The following is a 17,707-nucleotide window of genomic DNA, read 5'->3' as shown; positions in this document are numbered from 1 at the left end:
CTTGCCACTTTAGAAAACACTTCTGGAAATGTCCCACTTAATCCTCAGAAAAACCTTGAGAGGTAGGAACTATCATCATTCTACAGATGCAGAAACAGGCTTCAAAAAAGGTAAGAATGTGGCAAAGATTTAAAACTTGACCCTCCTTCTTCTGAATCTAAGGTGTTTTCTGTTCTTTGCCCCATCACTACCAGACCTTGTACTTGAAAACAATGGTCCAGTAGTGGGGAGGAAATACACTGAGGAATCCTCTAACCCCATGGGCTATCTTTGGGCCTCTGCAGTCTGTAGCAGTGGAGGAGCTATGGAGTAGTGTTTTTCCTTATGTGTGGTTACCCAGCAAGTTGACCTTTGACCACCTTGCTAAATAAATAATACCCAAACAAAATTCTGGAATCCTTTAAAAATGAATAAAACATATACTTTGAATAGACAACAGATGCACAGGACAACATTCAAAAGGTGCAAGAAAGTATATTCCCTTTAGCCCACCTTATGGTCAACCAAACCATCCAGAGGCAACCACTGTCAACTGTTTCTTGCATAACCTTTCATAGAGATTCTGGCATCTTTATTATAGTGATAAAACACTGTATCAACAAAACATGAAATCCGTACAAACTATCGTATTGATTCATTTCACTTCATGTTAAGTACCTAAGCTGTGCCAAGCCCTGTGCTGTATTCACAGATAACACATGGTCTAGAGCCCCAAGGGTATGAGTGTGTGTGTGTCTGTGCGTGCGTGCGCGCATTACAGGGGGTGGGGGCAACAGATGCCAAAGGACCATAATTAGTACAAGGTAAAAAACAAACAATAAATGTCAGCTAAAAAACAAATTTTTAGCTCTCAGTAAATGTTGGCCATTATCATTCAGGGCCGCAGTCTATTATTGGAAATTCACAAAGCTCTAAAAACCAGACTTCTTTTTTAAAAAACAGATTTGGTGGCAAAATGTAACCCAAAGTAAGGCTGTTCATCTTAATATGAATATTTATACATTCTGCTGCAGACATATCAGTATATTTGGTGACTGGGCGCTGCCCCATGTCCTGCTGGGGATGCCACTCTAAATTCTAAAACACATCTGGCCCCAGTGGTTTCCAGATAATATTATGAGCCTATTTTCTTGCTGAGGAGAAAAGAAAAAGTTTTTTTGAGAAGGCAACTGTTCTTCTTAGTCCATAGAATTATTTTTCACTTTACATATCTCAGGAGAGTGCTAAGGCATCCTCTCAGGATTTATACTCCCAGTCCCTTGATTCCTGTATATTCCAAATTTGTGGGAACAAAAAGTACTGAGCTTGGAGTCAGGAGGCCTGAATTTTCTTCACTTTGCCAAGCTCCTCTAGTTCTGTTTCGTTGTCCCTATGGCAATGCCTAGCAACAGGGTTTGGCATTTAGTAGGCCCTTCATAAATATATGTTGAATATACCCTAAAAGAGGCGGCTTTTCATTTGCAAGTTCTCATCCCTCTTTCTTTTCCCCTGGGTCCTGTTGGCAGGGTGCAACGGTAGCCTGCCCTCCGCCCCTCCTTCCAACTTTCTTCTACTCTCTCAACACTAGAAAATAAAATATTCCATGGAATTGGGCTCTCAGCTCCTCCCGCACAGCGCAGGACCAATACGGGTCCAGAACCTTGGCGCCCGGCTAGTTCCTACCCCGCCCGCCCTGGAGGACCGTGGGTGGACGCTCTTGCAGAGCATCTCTCGCTGGTCGGGGCGGGAGTGGGCGGAGCCAGCGCCGCCTGGGCTGTGGAAGCGGAGGGTGGGGACACTCTGGCCCGGCTCTCGGTGGTGCGGGAGCAGCGGCCGCTCTGGTCGGCGGACGTGCTGCCGAGTAGTCCCGGAAGCGAAGCAGCGATGGCGGAGAGTCCGACTGAGGAGCCTGCGACGGCGACGGCCGGCGCCGGGACGGCGGGCCCCGGAGCGAGCGGCGTTGCTGGTGTTGTTGGCGTTAGCGGTAGCGGCGGCGGGTTCGGGCCGCCTTTCCTGCCGGATGTGTGGGCGGCGGCGGCGGCAGCGGGCGGGGCCGGGGGGCCGGGGAGCGGCCTGGCTCCGCTGCCCGGGCTCCCGCCCTCGGCCGCTGCCCACGGGGCCGCGCTGCTTAGCCACTGGGACCCCACGCTCAGCTCCGACTGGGACGGCGAGCGCACCGCGCCGCAGTGTCTACTCCGGATCAAGCGGTGAGCCGGGGTTTTTCCTCCTCCAGCCCCAAGCTCCGGGGCTCGACCTTCCCCGCCCCCTACCCTTTCCTACTACAACTCACCACCCCCCCGGCTGCCGCGCTTCGCTCCCCACGCCCCAACTCCAGGGCCCAAATCTGGCCAGCTCTGAGCGTCGGGATTCAAGTCCCTTTTCCCCCCGCCTCCAGCCCCACGAGCACCAAACCCCTTTTCGCGTGCCCAGATCTGACCCCGCCCCTCGACAACCTCCCATGAGCCCTCCGTCTCCATTCCGGACACCCTCCCCCCTACCTCCCGCCCGAAACCCGACCCTTTCGCGCTTCAGTAACACCCCCTCCTGCACTCTGCGCCGCCCCTCTTCACCCTTCCCCACCTCAGGCTTGCTAGATGCTGCCCGCAGGCCCCACCCGTCGGTCCCTCCTCGTCCCTTCTCTAGCCCCGTTTGTAACACACACACTCTCTGCTTTCTTTGCCCTGCGTCAGATTCCAGCCAGCGTTTTTATCCTGTTTTCTCCAACCCCCTCCACATAGTCTTTTCCCCAAGTCTAGACTGCTTCCCTCACCCGAATCTTCCCTTGAACCCCTTTTCCAGTACCCCAAAACTGTCCACTTTCACTTCTGTTTCAGAAACTCAGGCTCCCCACTCCCCCTCCTCCAGTGCCACTGTGGATTGTGATATCCCACTCAGGACCTTCTTTCTATTTCCCCCCTCCCCCCGGGTCATCTGGTTTACTTTTCTGAAGCAAATACACTTAATTCAAATATAGGAACAAAGGCCTAAGTCCTTTCTGTACTTATTTCTTGGGTGACTAATCTTAGATCATATCATCTAATAGATAATGTTTTGCAAAAGTGCTTAGTATAGTACCTCTTGCGTAGCAAAAGGAGAATACTGTGTAGCTGCTTTCAATCCAGAAACCTGTTTCCTACCGACCAGCCTTTTCCCCATGCCCTTATCACAAACATCCTCATCTAGTTATTATCGCCCCATTCCAAGTCCCCTCAGATGTGTCTCTACCTATTTTTCAGGTTTGTAATAAAAATTAAGCAATACAATGTGTGTAAAGTACCTGGCACGGTGCCTGACACAGGACGCTAACTCTGTAGCAATTGCCACCTCAAACTTAAACTAAGCATTCAACTCTTGTCCTCCTTCAGCCTTTCCAGTCATCTAATCCTGACATAGCTTTGAGTATGGCCAGTACTACTTTGCTTTGTCATCTACTTGCCCTTTTTATGTCCCTACCCGCCCTAGCAAGTCCCTAGACTTTTTCCCAATCTAAAATGTTCATCTTTAGCTCCTTGCTCTCAACTGAGTCATTCCAGTTGGTGAGATATGACCCAGAAATCCTCTCATCTCTTGTGAAAGTCACCACATGTCATCATCCAGATGAGAGATTCTTAGCAATTTCTGAGGGCCCTGCTCTCCCCAACCTGAAGAGATCTCTACCCTTAGTCTCCTGTGCATGAAGACCACCACCATGATGGTCGTGCTCCCTGCTGCTGGCTCACTTGTTTCATAAATCCCTTACTAACAAGGGTCCACTGTATAGTTTCGTGAGTTAGTTTTATAGTAGACTTGATTATGCCTTTCTAGTTACTGAAAAATCTTCATTTAGCATTCAGCTGTAGTACCTGGGAATCTCGGAGGTGGGGAGTGAATGAATTGCTGTGTGGGAGGAAGTGAGAGTAAGTGGGATGTGGCTTTTCCAGGGTGACATCTGATGCCATTGGGATCTCTGATTTTTTTTTCCTCTTCCTACCCTCCCCCTGAGGAAACAATGCCCCTTTGATAATAATTTGCTCTCTGCCTGCCTGACAAGTACTCAACTGAGATTTCTCAGCCAACAAGATAGTGCAAACACTTGTGGTACCAAGCACCACTTTCTCCAACCCCAATCTCATTGAGGTGATGAGAACTGTCCTGCTCAAGGGATTCCCCTTGTTCCCCTCTCCCTCACTCTTTCCCCCACCTCCTTTTGGTGTTATACAGGGATATCATGTCCATTTATAAGGAGCCTCCTCCAGGAATGTTCGTTGTACCTGATACTGTTGACATGACTAAGGTATGTAACTTAATGGGGGGTTGGGGTTTTTTGGGAAATTGGGGCTATAAAGTTGGAAGGGCCTAAAAGAGATTATTCACGTTGCCTTTCTGATTGCATAGATGAAGAAATCAAGACTCCAGGAGAATAAGTGGCTTGCCCAGGGTCACATTGATAACAGCAGAGCTTTGAACAGGTGTCTTTTTTTAGGGTGCACATGGGTACTGATTGGCTTGGAAAAATCCCAGTTCATGCCTATTGTCCCAGCTTAACTATAGGGTGGGCACTCTTTCACTCTCAGATGTGCTCCAGTTTGGATGATAAATTATATGATCACCGTATCCATTATACTACGCAGCTCTTCCCCCATCTCAAAACTCTTGACCTTAACTATGTATTATAATGCAGATAAAGGGAAGGTTGGGGATAGTGCCAGCTTGACTGAAGTGTTTGTGGTTAGAGAACCTTGTTCAAGCGCCTGTTCTTACGAGTTGCTTTTGATTACTCCTTCCACCCCAAAGATTCTTCCTCCCTTGTCCTCCACACAGAAAGCTTAGTACATAAGGTCAAATTTCTCTGATATAACTAGGTGCCTAGGCTTCTCGGTCACTGAATGCCCTACCCTCTGAAGTCGATTTGCACTTAAATTGATGTTGGGAAGAAACCAGATTTCCTAAATTTGGTATGGTTTAAGTGAAAACTCATAGTTTCAAACTTCTTACAAGTAAAAATTGAGATTTTGTATTGTCGATACATGTTTTTTTGTTTTGAGTAGGCTTCCCTTCAAATTGATTTTTTTTTTCTTTGTATGTGGTTGGAAGTGTTTTCCCTAGGACATTTTGTCCTCAGTAAAGTACCAGTGTTAATGCGGTAGTCCCTGGGGTCCCAGAATTGATGCCATGTTGAGACTAGTTGAGTTCGCTATTCCAAATAGTTGAGGGCTAAAATATTAATATGATCTAGGACCTTGCCAGGGCAAGGTAAGGACTGAAGACTGAGGCATTGGATTGCCATGTCCTTTTTCCTCTTGCTATTCAAATACTGAGCATACCTAAATGCTCAGGAGCCTTTGTAGAAGAAGTATAACTGAGTCAGTTTAGGTGTTCAGGAAGGGAAATCTTATTCAATAATTATGGCTTGTAGAGAAAAAGAATTTAGTGTTTTGTTTTCAGTGCTGCTGATTTTTATTTTTATTTATTTATTTTTTTTTTGTAGCCAACAGTGTTGGGGGAATTTCTGGGGATGGCTCTGAGCAGACCTTGAGTGTTCCCCATTTTCAATCAGGTTGTGCTGCCTGAGCCACATCCTCCGCAGTAGGTTTGGTCCTCTGCAGAGGAAGCAAGCAGATACCCTAGGCATCCATCACTACTCTCAGCTCTACACTGTTACTGGTGCTGTGGCCCCCAATCCCTTTCCTCTTTTCCTTTGATCTTACCTCCCCTTTGTGCCACATAAATGTAGGGTAGAATTGCACCATATGCATGTTTAACAAATCCAGACGTATATACTCAGTAAAAATCTGTGCTGATTTCTTAAAAATGCTACAGGCCGGGTACAGTGGCTCACGCCTGTAATCCTAACACTTTGGGAGGCCAAGGTGGGAGAGATTACTGGAAGCCAGGAGTTCGAGATCAACCTGAGCAACATAGTGAGACTCCCATCTCTACAAAACAAAAAAATGAGCCAGGCGTGGTGACACATGCCTGTAGTCCCAGCTACTTGGGAGGCTGAGGTGGGAGGATTGCTTGAGCCCAAGAGTTTAAGGTTGCCATGAGCTACAGTGATGCCACTGCACTCTAGCCTGGGTATCAGAGTGAGACCATGTCTTACAAAAAAAAAAGCCTAGGATTATATTTTACCGATGCATGTTATATTTTGCACATTGGTGTTTTATCCATTTGTTATACATAACTGTGACCAGGGAGGTCCACACCAAAGCCATGCTTTACAGGAGTTTTTAAGGGATACTCAAGGATGATTTTGACTAGATGCAGTTTTCACCTTGGGCTCTAACTTAGAAGTAAGCCCTGAGTAAGATGTCACTCCACTATGATGGGATTTCTTAAAATTCCAAACCTGCCTATTGGTATGAGTGAGTACATGATGTTCATTCTGCATGGTGAGGATACAGAACATGTATACCAGACTTTGGGCCCCGCTTCTGGTGTGGGTAGCAGGTGGAAGCCAGGAGGGATTGGGGTGGGTCATCACCTCACAATTTTGAGATGGGGTTTTATTTTGCAGATTCATGCATTGATCACAGGCCCATTTGACACTCCTTATGAAGGGGGTTTCTTCCTGTTCGTGTTTCGGTGTCCGCCCGACTATCCCATCCACCCACCTCGGGTCAAACTGATGACAACGGGCAATAACACAGTGAGGTTTAACCCCAACTTCTACCGCAATGGGAAAGTCTGCTTGAGTATTCTAGGGTAAGAGGAGACTTCTAAGTAGCCAAGTTGCTTGTTAGCAAATAATTACTCTAGGCCAGCCTTTATCAACCAGGGTTCCTCATCTAAACCATAGAACGCAGAAAAAAAAAATGATTGAGTGACTCTTCTCAATTCTCCCCAGGTGGTACATGACTGGTATTCTAAATGCAAAGGAGAGAAGTTAATTTATTGACATACAGTGGATGCCTTGTGAAGTGGTTCTAAAAGTGTGGTCACTGAGGAGTAGTATCTGGTAACTTGTAGCTATACAGATTCTGTAGCCGCACCCTAGACCTACTGTGTCAGAAACTTGGGTTGGGGTGACTAATCTGCTGTTTTACAAGCCCTCCAGGTGATTGTGGTGCACACTCCAGTTTGAGAACCACTCCCTTAGGGCATTGGGGCCTATTCTCCTGAACAGGTTGAGAAAGGCAGCAGATCTGTGCCATTCAAGATTGTGGGTGTCTTATTTCCGAGTCTCTTCGAGGACTGGCTTTGGAGGCGGTGGTGGTGATGATGATTATGATATTTTAACACTTTGAATGACAAATGTCTGAGATTGGAAATCATCAGATATGAAACATAGAAGTTTCGAGTACATCTTCTTTCTCGGTGCTCCTGAGATTTTGCTTCACAGAGTTCCCATTCATTCTGTTTTAGTTGCCTTTGGGGGTTAAAAATTGATCATGGAAATATCTTCTAGCATATTTTGGATTGGTCTTTTTATTGTGGTGTGAATTTCCCTGGGGCAGAGAACAAGTGCAGTTGAAATTGAGAAAGTTGCCCAAACTGGTGATCGTGTTTTCTTCGTGTTCAGCACGTTTCCAGGTTTGTGTGAGGGAAAGGCACTGAAACACACTAGGGACATGATTCATTTTTCTAGAATTCTCTCAGATCCAGGGATATGTTCTGCTGTGATTTTGGCAGTGACGACGTCCTTTAAAGGAGATTGTCCTTAAGGAAGTCCTTCATCTCCTTAGGGTACTTAATTGTCTGTGCTGGTAGGATAAAACCCATGGTGGTAAGGACAATTAGTCATTGCTTCTGTATGAAATTTCTTCATGAAAGTGTGTTTGTAGTAGGTTCTCCCTCATTAGGCCAATATGAAACTCTTTTGAGCAGACGTGCTCACAGTAGAAACAGGGGAAGTCAGATGGTGGCGTAAAAGTAGCAGAAGTGTATTGGGTGGAAAAGGACAAGCTACCCTGAAATTGAAAATTTGCCACGAAGAATGACAAGAGTAGAAAATTCCCACATGTTCTTAGTTGACTATATTATCTTTATCAGTCTCACTTCTTCCCTCTCTACCAAGAAAACACTGTTGGGCTCACTGACAAAAGAAACGAGAGTTGACCCTGTTGTAAAGCCTTAGAGAACAGGTGGTGTAGAGCTCCAGGGGGAGCAAAGCCGAGAGAGAGCGGTTGAGAGGCACGGAAGAGCAGCCCTGATGGAGTTACTGTTACACATCACTGACTTGGGGCTTTCCTCAAGTACAGTAGGGAAAGGGAAGTGGCCAGTTAACTTGAAGAAGCCAGCCCTGGCTCAAGTTGTGTTCGGCTTCCAGCTCTGGTGCCATCTCTCCAATTAATTGGGCTAAAAATAAATGTCATTAACATCTAAGCTGCCCCCTCCCCGTAATAACTGATCAGGTTTATCAAAGAGAAGAGCCATTTTGGTATTTCTTACCATCTTTGAGACATTTCCCATATATTATGTTCAGACCCTTCACAGTCTGGAAGTGCCCCTTATTATCCTTCTGTCCTTTGGCAGAGTTGTGTCATCTTCAGAGAATTTCATACTCCTTGGGGGCTTGATACAGAACTGGATCCCTGATGACCAACCCCACCACACAGCCTCTAACCAGATGGCTTCAGTCACCTGTGTGCCTCTGTGCTCAATTTCCCTCTCCCCTCACTAACTTTGTCACCACCCATAAGTAAGCTCTTTGAGGTCCACAGAGGTTAACATTTAGACAACCTTTGGAGCTCTTTTCTTACCTTATGTCTTTGTTTGGATTATGGTAACCTTTCCTGGCTACTGTTTCTTGTCTAGCTCAAAGACAATCCCTTCGAAGTTACATTACTTACTTTACTCTCTTTTTGTTTGTCGCACTTGGTGTGAGGATTAGCCATTGACTGATTTCTGATGAATGAGGGTAAGACAGAGGCTGGGAAATTGCAGAGTATTAATAGTGAAAGAGAAACTTATGGTGAGTCACTTGTAGTGGTGGTACCAAGCCCTGGGTTACTCGTTCTCTGGTCTTTCTCTGCCTCACCCTCTTGCCTTCCCTCTGATGTGTTTGCAGTACGTGGACTGGCCCTGCCTGGAGCCCAGCCCAGAGCATCTCTTCCGTGCTCATCTCCATCCAGTCCCTGATGACTGAGAACCCCTATCACAATGAGCCTGGCTTTGAACAGGTAAGGCCAGGTGGGCCCATTCTGGGGTGTGGAATAGTGAGTGTTTTAAGAGATCTGAGAAATCTGATTTCAAGAGAAATCTGCTTGTGCTTGAGAGTCTTTTGTTTCCCCTTTTTTTTGACATGGCACAGCGCCATGTATTACCCTTGTTACTATAGAAGAAAAGAGGTCTGACATGAGGATTTCTTAATAATGAGTTTTTATTTTTAATTTGTAAGAGTTACAATAATAACACTGTTCAGTATTTGACTTGGATTAATCTACAGGGTGGAAATCAGTGGAGTCATTTAGAAATTAACTCTAAGCCTGCTTGGGGGCTGTGGCAGCCAGGGAGCTCTTCTGTGTGCCTGTGTTCTCCAGCATCCTATGAGTATGCTATATGCTGGACACAGTCACGTATTTATGTATAATTTCTTGTTTAATCCTCATGCTGACTCTGAGTTAAATATTATTATTCTCATTTTCAAGTTAGATAATGGTGACTCAAGAGAGATTAATTAGCTTTCACAAAGACACACAGTAGGACCCAAAATTTGCACTGGAGCCTAAATTCTACTATTGTTCCAATGTGCCTTTTTTAATTACTCATGAGCACAGGAAAAAGTTCCAGTGATATTCCCAAAAGAAAATTATTCCCTTTAGGTGAATTAAAATAGCTTAATTGATTTATAAACAGCTTCAGATAACACTAAGATTGATTATTCTTCTGTGGACCTGAACAAAGGTTAATAAATACCCTTTAAATCCTTTCTAAACAAATGGTGTATCTGATTTTAGGAGGAAGTAGGAATGGAAATGGACCTCATTGGCTAAACGAAGAGCTGATTTTTTTTAGGTCTTTTCTTCTTTGGAAATTTAAAGAGAGGGGACTTTTCTTAATACTCCCACAAACATTCTTGGTTGACAGTACCCACAGTGTGTCCCTAGTGTTTTCACAGTTTTCTAGGCAAAGAGAAATACAAAAATGTTCTACTTATTGAGCAGTTATGTCCAACAATTACTTCTTTCTTAAATAACTGTAATTACTTTATAGGATGTATACACCTGCTGGACACTGTACAACTTTTAAAATCTTGGAACTAGATTGGACCTCACTACCCCATTTCCTGTTCTCCACTATTTTCGTTTTTTTTCCTGCCACCCATTGTTTGTATCTCCACTATTTTCATATGCTACTTGTTTTTCTCACAAGAATGGCTGAAAATACAGCTTCACAAAGATAGTATGTCGTCAAAAAGAATGCAGTTTAACATTAAAACTGAACTACCTGCCTCAAACTAGTAGTTTGCATGAATTCAACAGGTGTTGGATATTGTGGTTTTCCTCAGAAGTTTAAAATATCCCACTGTGCCCTGTGATTTAGCTGTGGTGCTGTTTGGGAACCATGACAGTAGGCAGAAGGTATATATCCCTTTCCTGGTCATCAGCTGTTTTTATCAGGGGCCCGGGCTCTAACTGACTGGAGTTGGTGGTAAGAGAAGAGCAAAGGAAGAGTTCAAGGACACAATATATTAAGTTCTACTTCTAATGGGTTTGTAATAGTTGGTTCAATGATGGTGGAACCCTACAGACAAGTAAAGGAGTTGACCAGGAGGCATCCTTTACTTGTTGATGCCTAAAGGTTTTCCACACTGAGACTCCTTAAGTCATTTATACCTTTTTGTCTTACCATCATTCTTATATTTGGTTATTTCCTACTTAATCTTTATCTGATAGGCCTTTCATTTTGGATTCAGGGAAATTTGATGGATCTATGCTGGTTATAAGTCTAACGACCTGTTACAGAGGATGGGTGTTGGTATGTATGGGAGGGTTGAGGGAGTGGTGAATGGTCTCAAAAATAAAGGTATGGGCCAGGCACAGTGGTGCCCAGCTATTCAGGAGGCTGAGGTGAGAGGATCATTTGAGACTAGGAGTTTGAGGCCAGCCTGGGCAACATAGCAAGATCCCATCTCTAAAAATAAATAAAGGTGGTGTAGTTCTTCATGAATCTGCAGTATAGTGCAGAAGGTATCCTTAGTTCATGTGCTTGGGTCACATACCCCATACTAATCCTGAAGTCTCTTCTCATTGGCTTTCTCTTTGTGTAAATTTTCTACTTGTATGATCTGGCATCTCTCACATTACAGGAGAGACATCCAGGAGACAGCAAAAACTACAATGAATGTATCCGGCACGAGACCATCAGAGTCGCAGTCTGTGACATGATGGAAGGAAAGTGTCCCTGTCCTGAACCCCTACGGTATGTGTCAAGAGGGCGTGCTTGGTACTCGTTCCTTTTGGAGATTTAGTTGGTTTGCACCTTTGAGGGCCTTTTGGGCAAAGTCCCATGTTGGGGACCAGAGGGAGAGAGAGAAGAAGGAAAGATGTGGCTCATGCTTTGAAAGAGCAAGTGGCTGAGGAAGTCCAAGAGGAAGTTGAGAGAGCTTCATTGTTCTTGCAGAGAACAGAGCCTGTTGGGAGAGGTAGTCCATGCCCTCAGGGAACTCCCAGTTTTATGAAGGGTTGGACATACTAACTGTTCCACAGCCAAATATGATGTAGAGCCCTTTATAATAAGCCCATTTCTTAGTGTTCAAGTTTACTTCTAAGTGCTAAAACTGGATGAACAAAACCAGTTAATTAAACAAACATCTACAATTTTGAGTAAGGTTTGGGATTAAGGATGGCCTGTGAAAAACAATTGAGGTTGAAGCCGGACGCAGTGGCTCATGCCTGTAATCCTAGGACTTTGGGAGGCTGAGGTGGGAGGCTCACTTGAGACCAGGAGTTCAAGCCCAGCAACAGAATGAAATGAGACCCCTTCTCTACAAAAATCTGAGAAATTAGCTGGGCATGGCACCTATAGTCCCAGCTACTTGGGACTCAGATCACTTGAGCCCAGGAGTTGGAGGTTGCAGTGAGATATGATGACACCACTGCACTCTAATGAGAACAACAGAGCAAGACCCTATCTCAAAAAAAAAAAAAAAAGGCTGTTGAAGTTGAGCAAGGCATGAGCAGAAATTGGGATCCAAATGGTGAGTATTATAGTCAATCTCGTTTTATGATTCCCAAGATATAAGAGAAGTCAACCATGGGCAGTCAGCTGAGTCAGCTGTTGTTCTTTTTTCTATTTTCCATTTAAAGTTTTTTGTGGGCTTAGGAACTCTAGCTGTTTAATTTTGCATTAAGGTTAGGTAGTGAAGGGGTGACCTGTTCCGCCAGGTTTCTAACTTACATTTCTGCTTAATTTCCAGAGGGGTGATGGAGAAGTCCTTCCTGGAGTATTATGACTTCTATGAGGTGGCTTGTAAAGATCGCTTGCACCTTCAAGGCCAGACTATGCAGGTAATACAGCCCTTGCTATTACTTCCAGAAGCCCTACAGCAGACCCTGTAAAATACCCCAAGGGTGACATCCACATCTCTCATGGAATATCACGGCTAAAAGGAACCTGAGTCATATGAGGAACTGAGGCCCAGAGAGGACACTGACTTGCCTAAAGTCATATGGAGTTGGTTCTAAGTTCCTAGTGTAAAGTAGGTACTCAGGAGGTACTCAATTCTATCTGACTCATCCTGCTTTCTAGGCTGGAACTCCTTTCCGTCTTGGTCAGTAGTCTTTCAAGCCAGGAACATTTAGCCCTTCCAGAATCTTAGGGATTGTAGGAGTCACCTATTGGAATTCTGTCCCTACCCCTAAGAGTGCCCACAGAACACGGGGCTTAGAGTAGAGAAACAATGGATGTACAGTGTCCCTATGTTGAAAGATTCCTATTCCAAAGATGATAAACAGTTGTTCATTCTTTGTCTCTACGGGGAAAACGAGCTTTCGCTTCCAACAAGAATGCAGAATTTACGCTTATTTTAAGAAAAAGGTTCTCATTGACCAAATTGTAGATGTAAATGTTAACAACCTGGTTGGTAAGAGGGTAAGAATTCTCCTGTCCTGAAGGATCATTTCTTGTATCTTTGGGTCACTTGCTGGTGGTCTTGCTAACAAATGGGGTGACTTGGATAATTCAGGCTTTCTCCAGCTCTTGGGCTGTTTGTTCCCACCCACCCACCAACAGTAGGAGTAGATGGCTTATTTCCTCCAGTGCTGCTTATAAATGGTAGCTTCCCTATCCTTTTATTTAAGCTTCGAGGGCAAGGCAGGCTCAGGGTTAAGTTGTTTCCTGAACCTTTTTTGAAAGTATATAGATGGTATATGCCCAAGTTTGTTCGCTATCAGGAATTCTCATTGCTGGTGTCCAGCAGCATATTACCAGTATTCTGTCCATAAAGGAAAAATACCTTGTGATGAGGGATGGGAAGGAGGGGTAGCATGACAGGGGGAGGGGGGAGGAGAAATGGAACCAAGGATGAGAGAAGGAAGATTTGGAAAATTGACAGCTCCAGAGTAAACTCAGCTTTCAGGGACTATAACCTCACAAGTGAGAACTGTGGGCTGTAGTCTCAGTGATTGTGACAAGCACCCTTTGGCACCCTGCTCCTAAGGGTAATGTGTGGACAGAAGTGTGGATGAGGTTTTTGTGAGAGAAGCAAACACAAGGTGAAGAGAAAATCATATACCTATTTGGGACTGTGAAGGAAAGCAGTCTCCACTTGTTTGAACCCTAGCCACACTACTTTGCTGCTGAAGTCCCTATATAGCATTTCAAATTCTACTTTGTTTTATACCTTTCATCCCAACCACAGTTGTTTCTGAGACTTTTTTTTTTTTTTTTGAGACAAAGTCTCACTCTGTTGCCTGGGCTAGAGTGAGTGCCGTGGCGTCAGCCTAGCTCACAGCATCCTCAAACACCTGGGCTCAAGCGATCCTCTGCCTCAGCCTCCCATGTAGCTGGGACTACAGGCATGCACCGCCATGCCTGGCTGATTTTTTTCTATATATTTTAAGTTGTCCAGCTAATTTCTTTCTATTATTACTTTTTTTTTTTTTTTTAGTAGAGATGGGGTCTCGCTCTTGCTCAGGCTGGTCTTGAATTCCTGAGCTCAAACGATCCACCTGCCTCGGCCTCTGAGAGTGCTAGGATTACAGGCGTGAGCCACCGCGCCCGGCCTGTTTCTGAGGCTTTGAGGACAGTTAAATTAAACCTTTCTATGAAATGCTTAGAGATCTTTGATTAGAACGACAAGGACTAAGATCAAGGCTAGGTGACCCTGGAACAAAGCCCAGAAACCTGGGCAGGAATGTAACGATCAGTCAGTCCCTGGGGAAGAGTACAGGTGCTCATCTGGAAGTCAGAACTCTGAGTTCTAGATCTGCCTCTGACCTGAGAAAAGCAAATTACAGTTGTTGAATATGGGGAATGGAGGACGATTTTCTTCTTCTGTAGTTTTTAATGAGGCTAAAGTGGCTCATGCCTGTAACCCCAGCAGTTTGGGAGGCCAGAGAGGTAGAATTGCTTGAGGCCAGGAGTTCAAGACCAGCCTGGACAACATACTGAGACCCTATGTCTACAAAAAATTAAAAAATTAGCCGGATGTTCTGGTGCATGCCTGTAGTACCAGCTACTTGGGAGGCTTAGGAGGGAGGATCCCTTAAGCCCAGGAGTTTAAGGTTGCAGTGAGCTATGATCACGCCACTGCAGTCCAGCCTAGGCAACAGAGTGAGATCTTGTCTCTAAAAAAAATAGAACAAGAAATAAATAAATAGGCCGGGCATGGTGGCTCACGCCTGTAATCTTAGCACTCTGGGAGGCCGAGGCAGGTGGATCGCTCAAGGTCAGGGGTTCGAGACCAGCCTGAGCAACAGCGAGACCCCGTCTCTACTAAAAATAGAAATTATATGGCCAACTAAAAATCTGTATAGAAAAAATTAGCCGGGCATAGTGGCGCATGCCTGTAGTCCCAGCTACTCGGGAGGCTGAGGCAGTAGGATCGTTTAAGCTGAGGAGTATATGCCAACACGCCTGGCTTGTGCCTGTGTTTTTATTATTTATTTATTTTTGAGACAGAGTCTCACTCTGTTGCCCAGCTAGAATGAGTGCCGTGGCGTCAGCCTAGCTCACAGCAACCTCAAACTCCTGGGCTTAAGCGATCCTACTGCCTCAGCCTCCCTAGTAGCTGGGACTACAGGCATGCGCCACTATGCCCGGCTAATTTTTTCTATACAGATTTTTAGTTGGCCATATAATTTCTTTCTATTTTTAGTAGAGACGGGGTCTCGCTGTTGCTCAGGCTGGTCTCGAACTCCTGACCTCGAGCGATCCACCCGCCTCGGCCTCCCAGAGTGCTAAGATTACAGGCATGAGCCACCGCACCCAACCAGACACATTTTAATGTCAGCCCAAGCTAGACCTATTTGGGGCAGTAAGGGTGCCATGATAATCCTAAACAAAGGTTTTGTTGTTTGCTGTTTGGGACGACTTGTGCTATGCTGTGCCTTCCTCTGTTCCCATGGCCCAGAAGTTGAGCTTGCATTTCACATGGACCCAAAGCTGCTTTCTCTGGGGTGAGCCACCCAGGCTTGAATCTTCCATCCCCCTTGTCTCCTTTTCCTCACAGGACCCTTTTGGAGAGAAGCGGGGCCACTTTGACTACCAGTCCCTCTTGATGCGCCTGGGACTGATTCGTCAGAAAGTGCTGGAGAGGCTCCATAATGAGAACGCCGAAATGGACTCTGATAGCAGCTCATCTGGGACAGAGACAGACCTGCATGGGAGCCTGAGGGTTTAGACCCTGCTCCCCTCACCCCTTCCCCTGACTTGAGAGTCCCAGCAGACTCCCTTGCCCTCACCCCAGGGATGGAGAGGCGCTGTGTATCTCCCTCCAAACTTGACGTCATCCTGCAAGATGGCAAGAACCAAGCAAGCTCGGATCCCGGGGTGTGGGAATGGGGGCTGTTCCCGATCTGACCTCCTTGGCATGGAGCATTTGGGGCTTTGTTCATCCCATATCAAGGGCCAAGGTACCTTTACAGGAGCACCTAGGGCGAGGGCCTCTGGCAAAAACAAAACAACCAACACACCTCTCCGCAGGGCCAGCTCCTTAGGGATAGGTAGAAGACAGAAATTGCAATTCCAAGAGGGAGTGTGCCCAAATGGTTTATGGGGATATCTGGAAGGGAACTGGGGGTGGGGGGCTGTCTGTGACACTTAAGCAGTCTGGGTGGTTGTCTGTCTGTCTGTCTTCAGTCTTGAAGCAGGGCTTCCCAATGCCCTTTTCCTCCCTGCAACCGCTCCCCTATTATTTCTCCCAGGCCAGCATAATTTTGTTTTTCCTAATTTATAGTCACTGTTCTAGACAGACCAAAGAGAAGGAACAGTGGTGGAGTCTAGGCTGCTGATGAGTAAGCTTTACCTAGCACCTGAGCACCTTTCTCCCCTGCCCCCCATTCCTTCCCCCTTTTATAGATTTAAGACAGAAGGTCAATGTGACTGGGACTGAACCAAGGTCTTGGTAAAGCCTGCACGGGCACCATAAGAAGCTGAAAATATTGTTTGTTCCCGCAATCACTGATTTGAAAAGTTCCCAGCACAGGCAGCTGCTGTGTGTATGGGATTAGAGCCACTACATAGAATAGTCTCTTACAGATTTTCATAAATACTAGTCACAATGAGGGTATTTCTCTTGGGGGTGGGGTACAGGGGGGAGACTGATGCTAGTCCTTATTTTGTTTGGCTGTCCTTGTGTATTCTCACCCCAGCCTGTAGTTGCCCTCCTCACTTCAACCCCAGGAATTTGTGGGGAGCAAGGGTAGCCAATGGCAGAAGGGGACTGGGGCTGGGACTCTGGAGACTGTTCCCCTTCTCTCCTCCCTGTCTCGCACAGCTGCTCTTTGTCACTGGCTCTGATGGGTGTTTGCCTGGCTGTGTTGCTTCTCTATCTGTATTTAGCTGCAGTGATCCTTTAGCTGGTTGGCTCAGAAAAATGTGCTGTTAGGGGCCTTGTTATACTGGGCATCAAGGGAGTCCATCCTTCCCTCTTTGATGTGTTCTCCCTGTACTTCCAGATTCTTGTGGCTCCCAGTGGGGTTTTGGTGATTCATGTGACGCGGGGCCTCAGTCTGTATCCAGCCACGTGTAAGGGAGAGGAGAATGTGTACCTGCCCTGCCCGCTGCTACACAGGTCTCTGCCTTGTGAATCATGGGACTCCTCGGGAACTGTGGGGCAGGGGTGGCTGGGCACAAAGGAGAATGTCCTACTTGGGAGGGCAGGAAGCAAAGAAACTGGACAGGGAGTGGTGGGCTTGGGGAACAGAAGTTTATCTTGGATACCTGAAGGCTGAGTCTCTTCATGTGGGGACTCAAAAAGGGGCCCTGCTTCCAATTTCCCTTTTCCATTCCTGGAGCTAGTCCAGGGCGTAGAAGAATGCCCTTGGTCTGTGGGTCCGATGTTGTCTGTCATCCATTTAAGTGTTCCCACTTTCAAGTGACAATCCTCTCCTTGGCCCTGCCATGGGGCAGAGCATGTCTGGCATAGCGGCCTGACTTTTACGCCCTAATCTCGAGTTGAGGAAATATATGCACAGGAGTCAAAGAGATGTCTTTATATATGACTGTACATAAATGAAGTTTTTTTTTTTCTTTTTGGTGCAATAAAGTTTGTTTTGGCAGAAGGAGGAAGTGCCTGTGGGTGTGGGGGGGTTTATGTAAAGGAGGAACTGGATCATCTTGTCAACCACACCTCACTGAGGCC

At 45.9% G+C, this 17,707-nt stretch overlaps 1 protein-coding gene across 1 annotated transcript; it reads left to right on the top strand.

The window, feature by feature from the left end:
- The first annotated feature begins 1,746 nt into the window (after positions 1-1,746).
- UBE2Z (ubiquitin conjugating enzyme E2 Z) lies at positions 1,747-17,630 on the top strand. The gene is made up of 7 exons (XM_045526258.1): positions 1,747-2,186; positions 4,180-4,252; positions 6,476-6,663; positions 8,969-9,080; positions 11,210-11,322; positions 12,320-12,410; positions 15,575-17,630. The coding sequence occupies exons 1-7, from the start codon at positions 1,864-1,866 to the stop codon at positions 15,743-15,745; spliced, it is 1,071 nt and encodes a 356-aa protein (XP_045382214.1). The 5' UTR covers positions 1,747-1,863; the 3' UTR covers positions 15,746-17,630.
- Positions 17,631-17,707: the final 77 nt, after the last annotated feature.

The sequence above is a fragment of the Lemur catta genome, chromosome 15 (genome assembly GCF_020740605.2).
Source record: "Lemur catta isolate mLemCat1 chromosome 15, mLemCat1.pri, whole genome shotgun sequence".
In the NCBI taxonomy this organism is placed as follows: domain Eukaryota; kingdom Metazoa; phylum Chordata; class Mammalia; order Primates; family Lemuridae; genus Lemur; species Lemur catta.
Note: the sequence above shows the minus strand (reverse complement) of the source record. Positions and strands in the feature narration are given on the sequence as shown.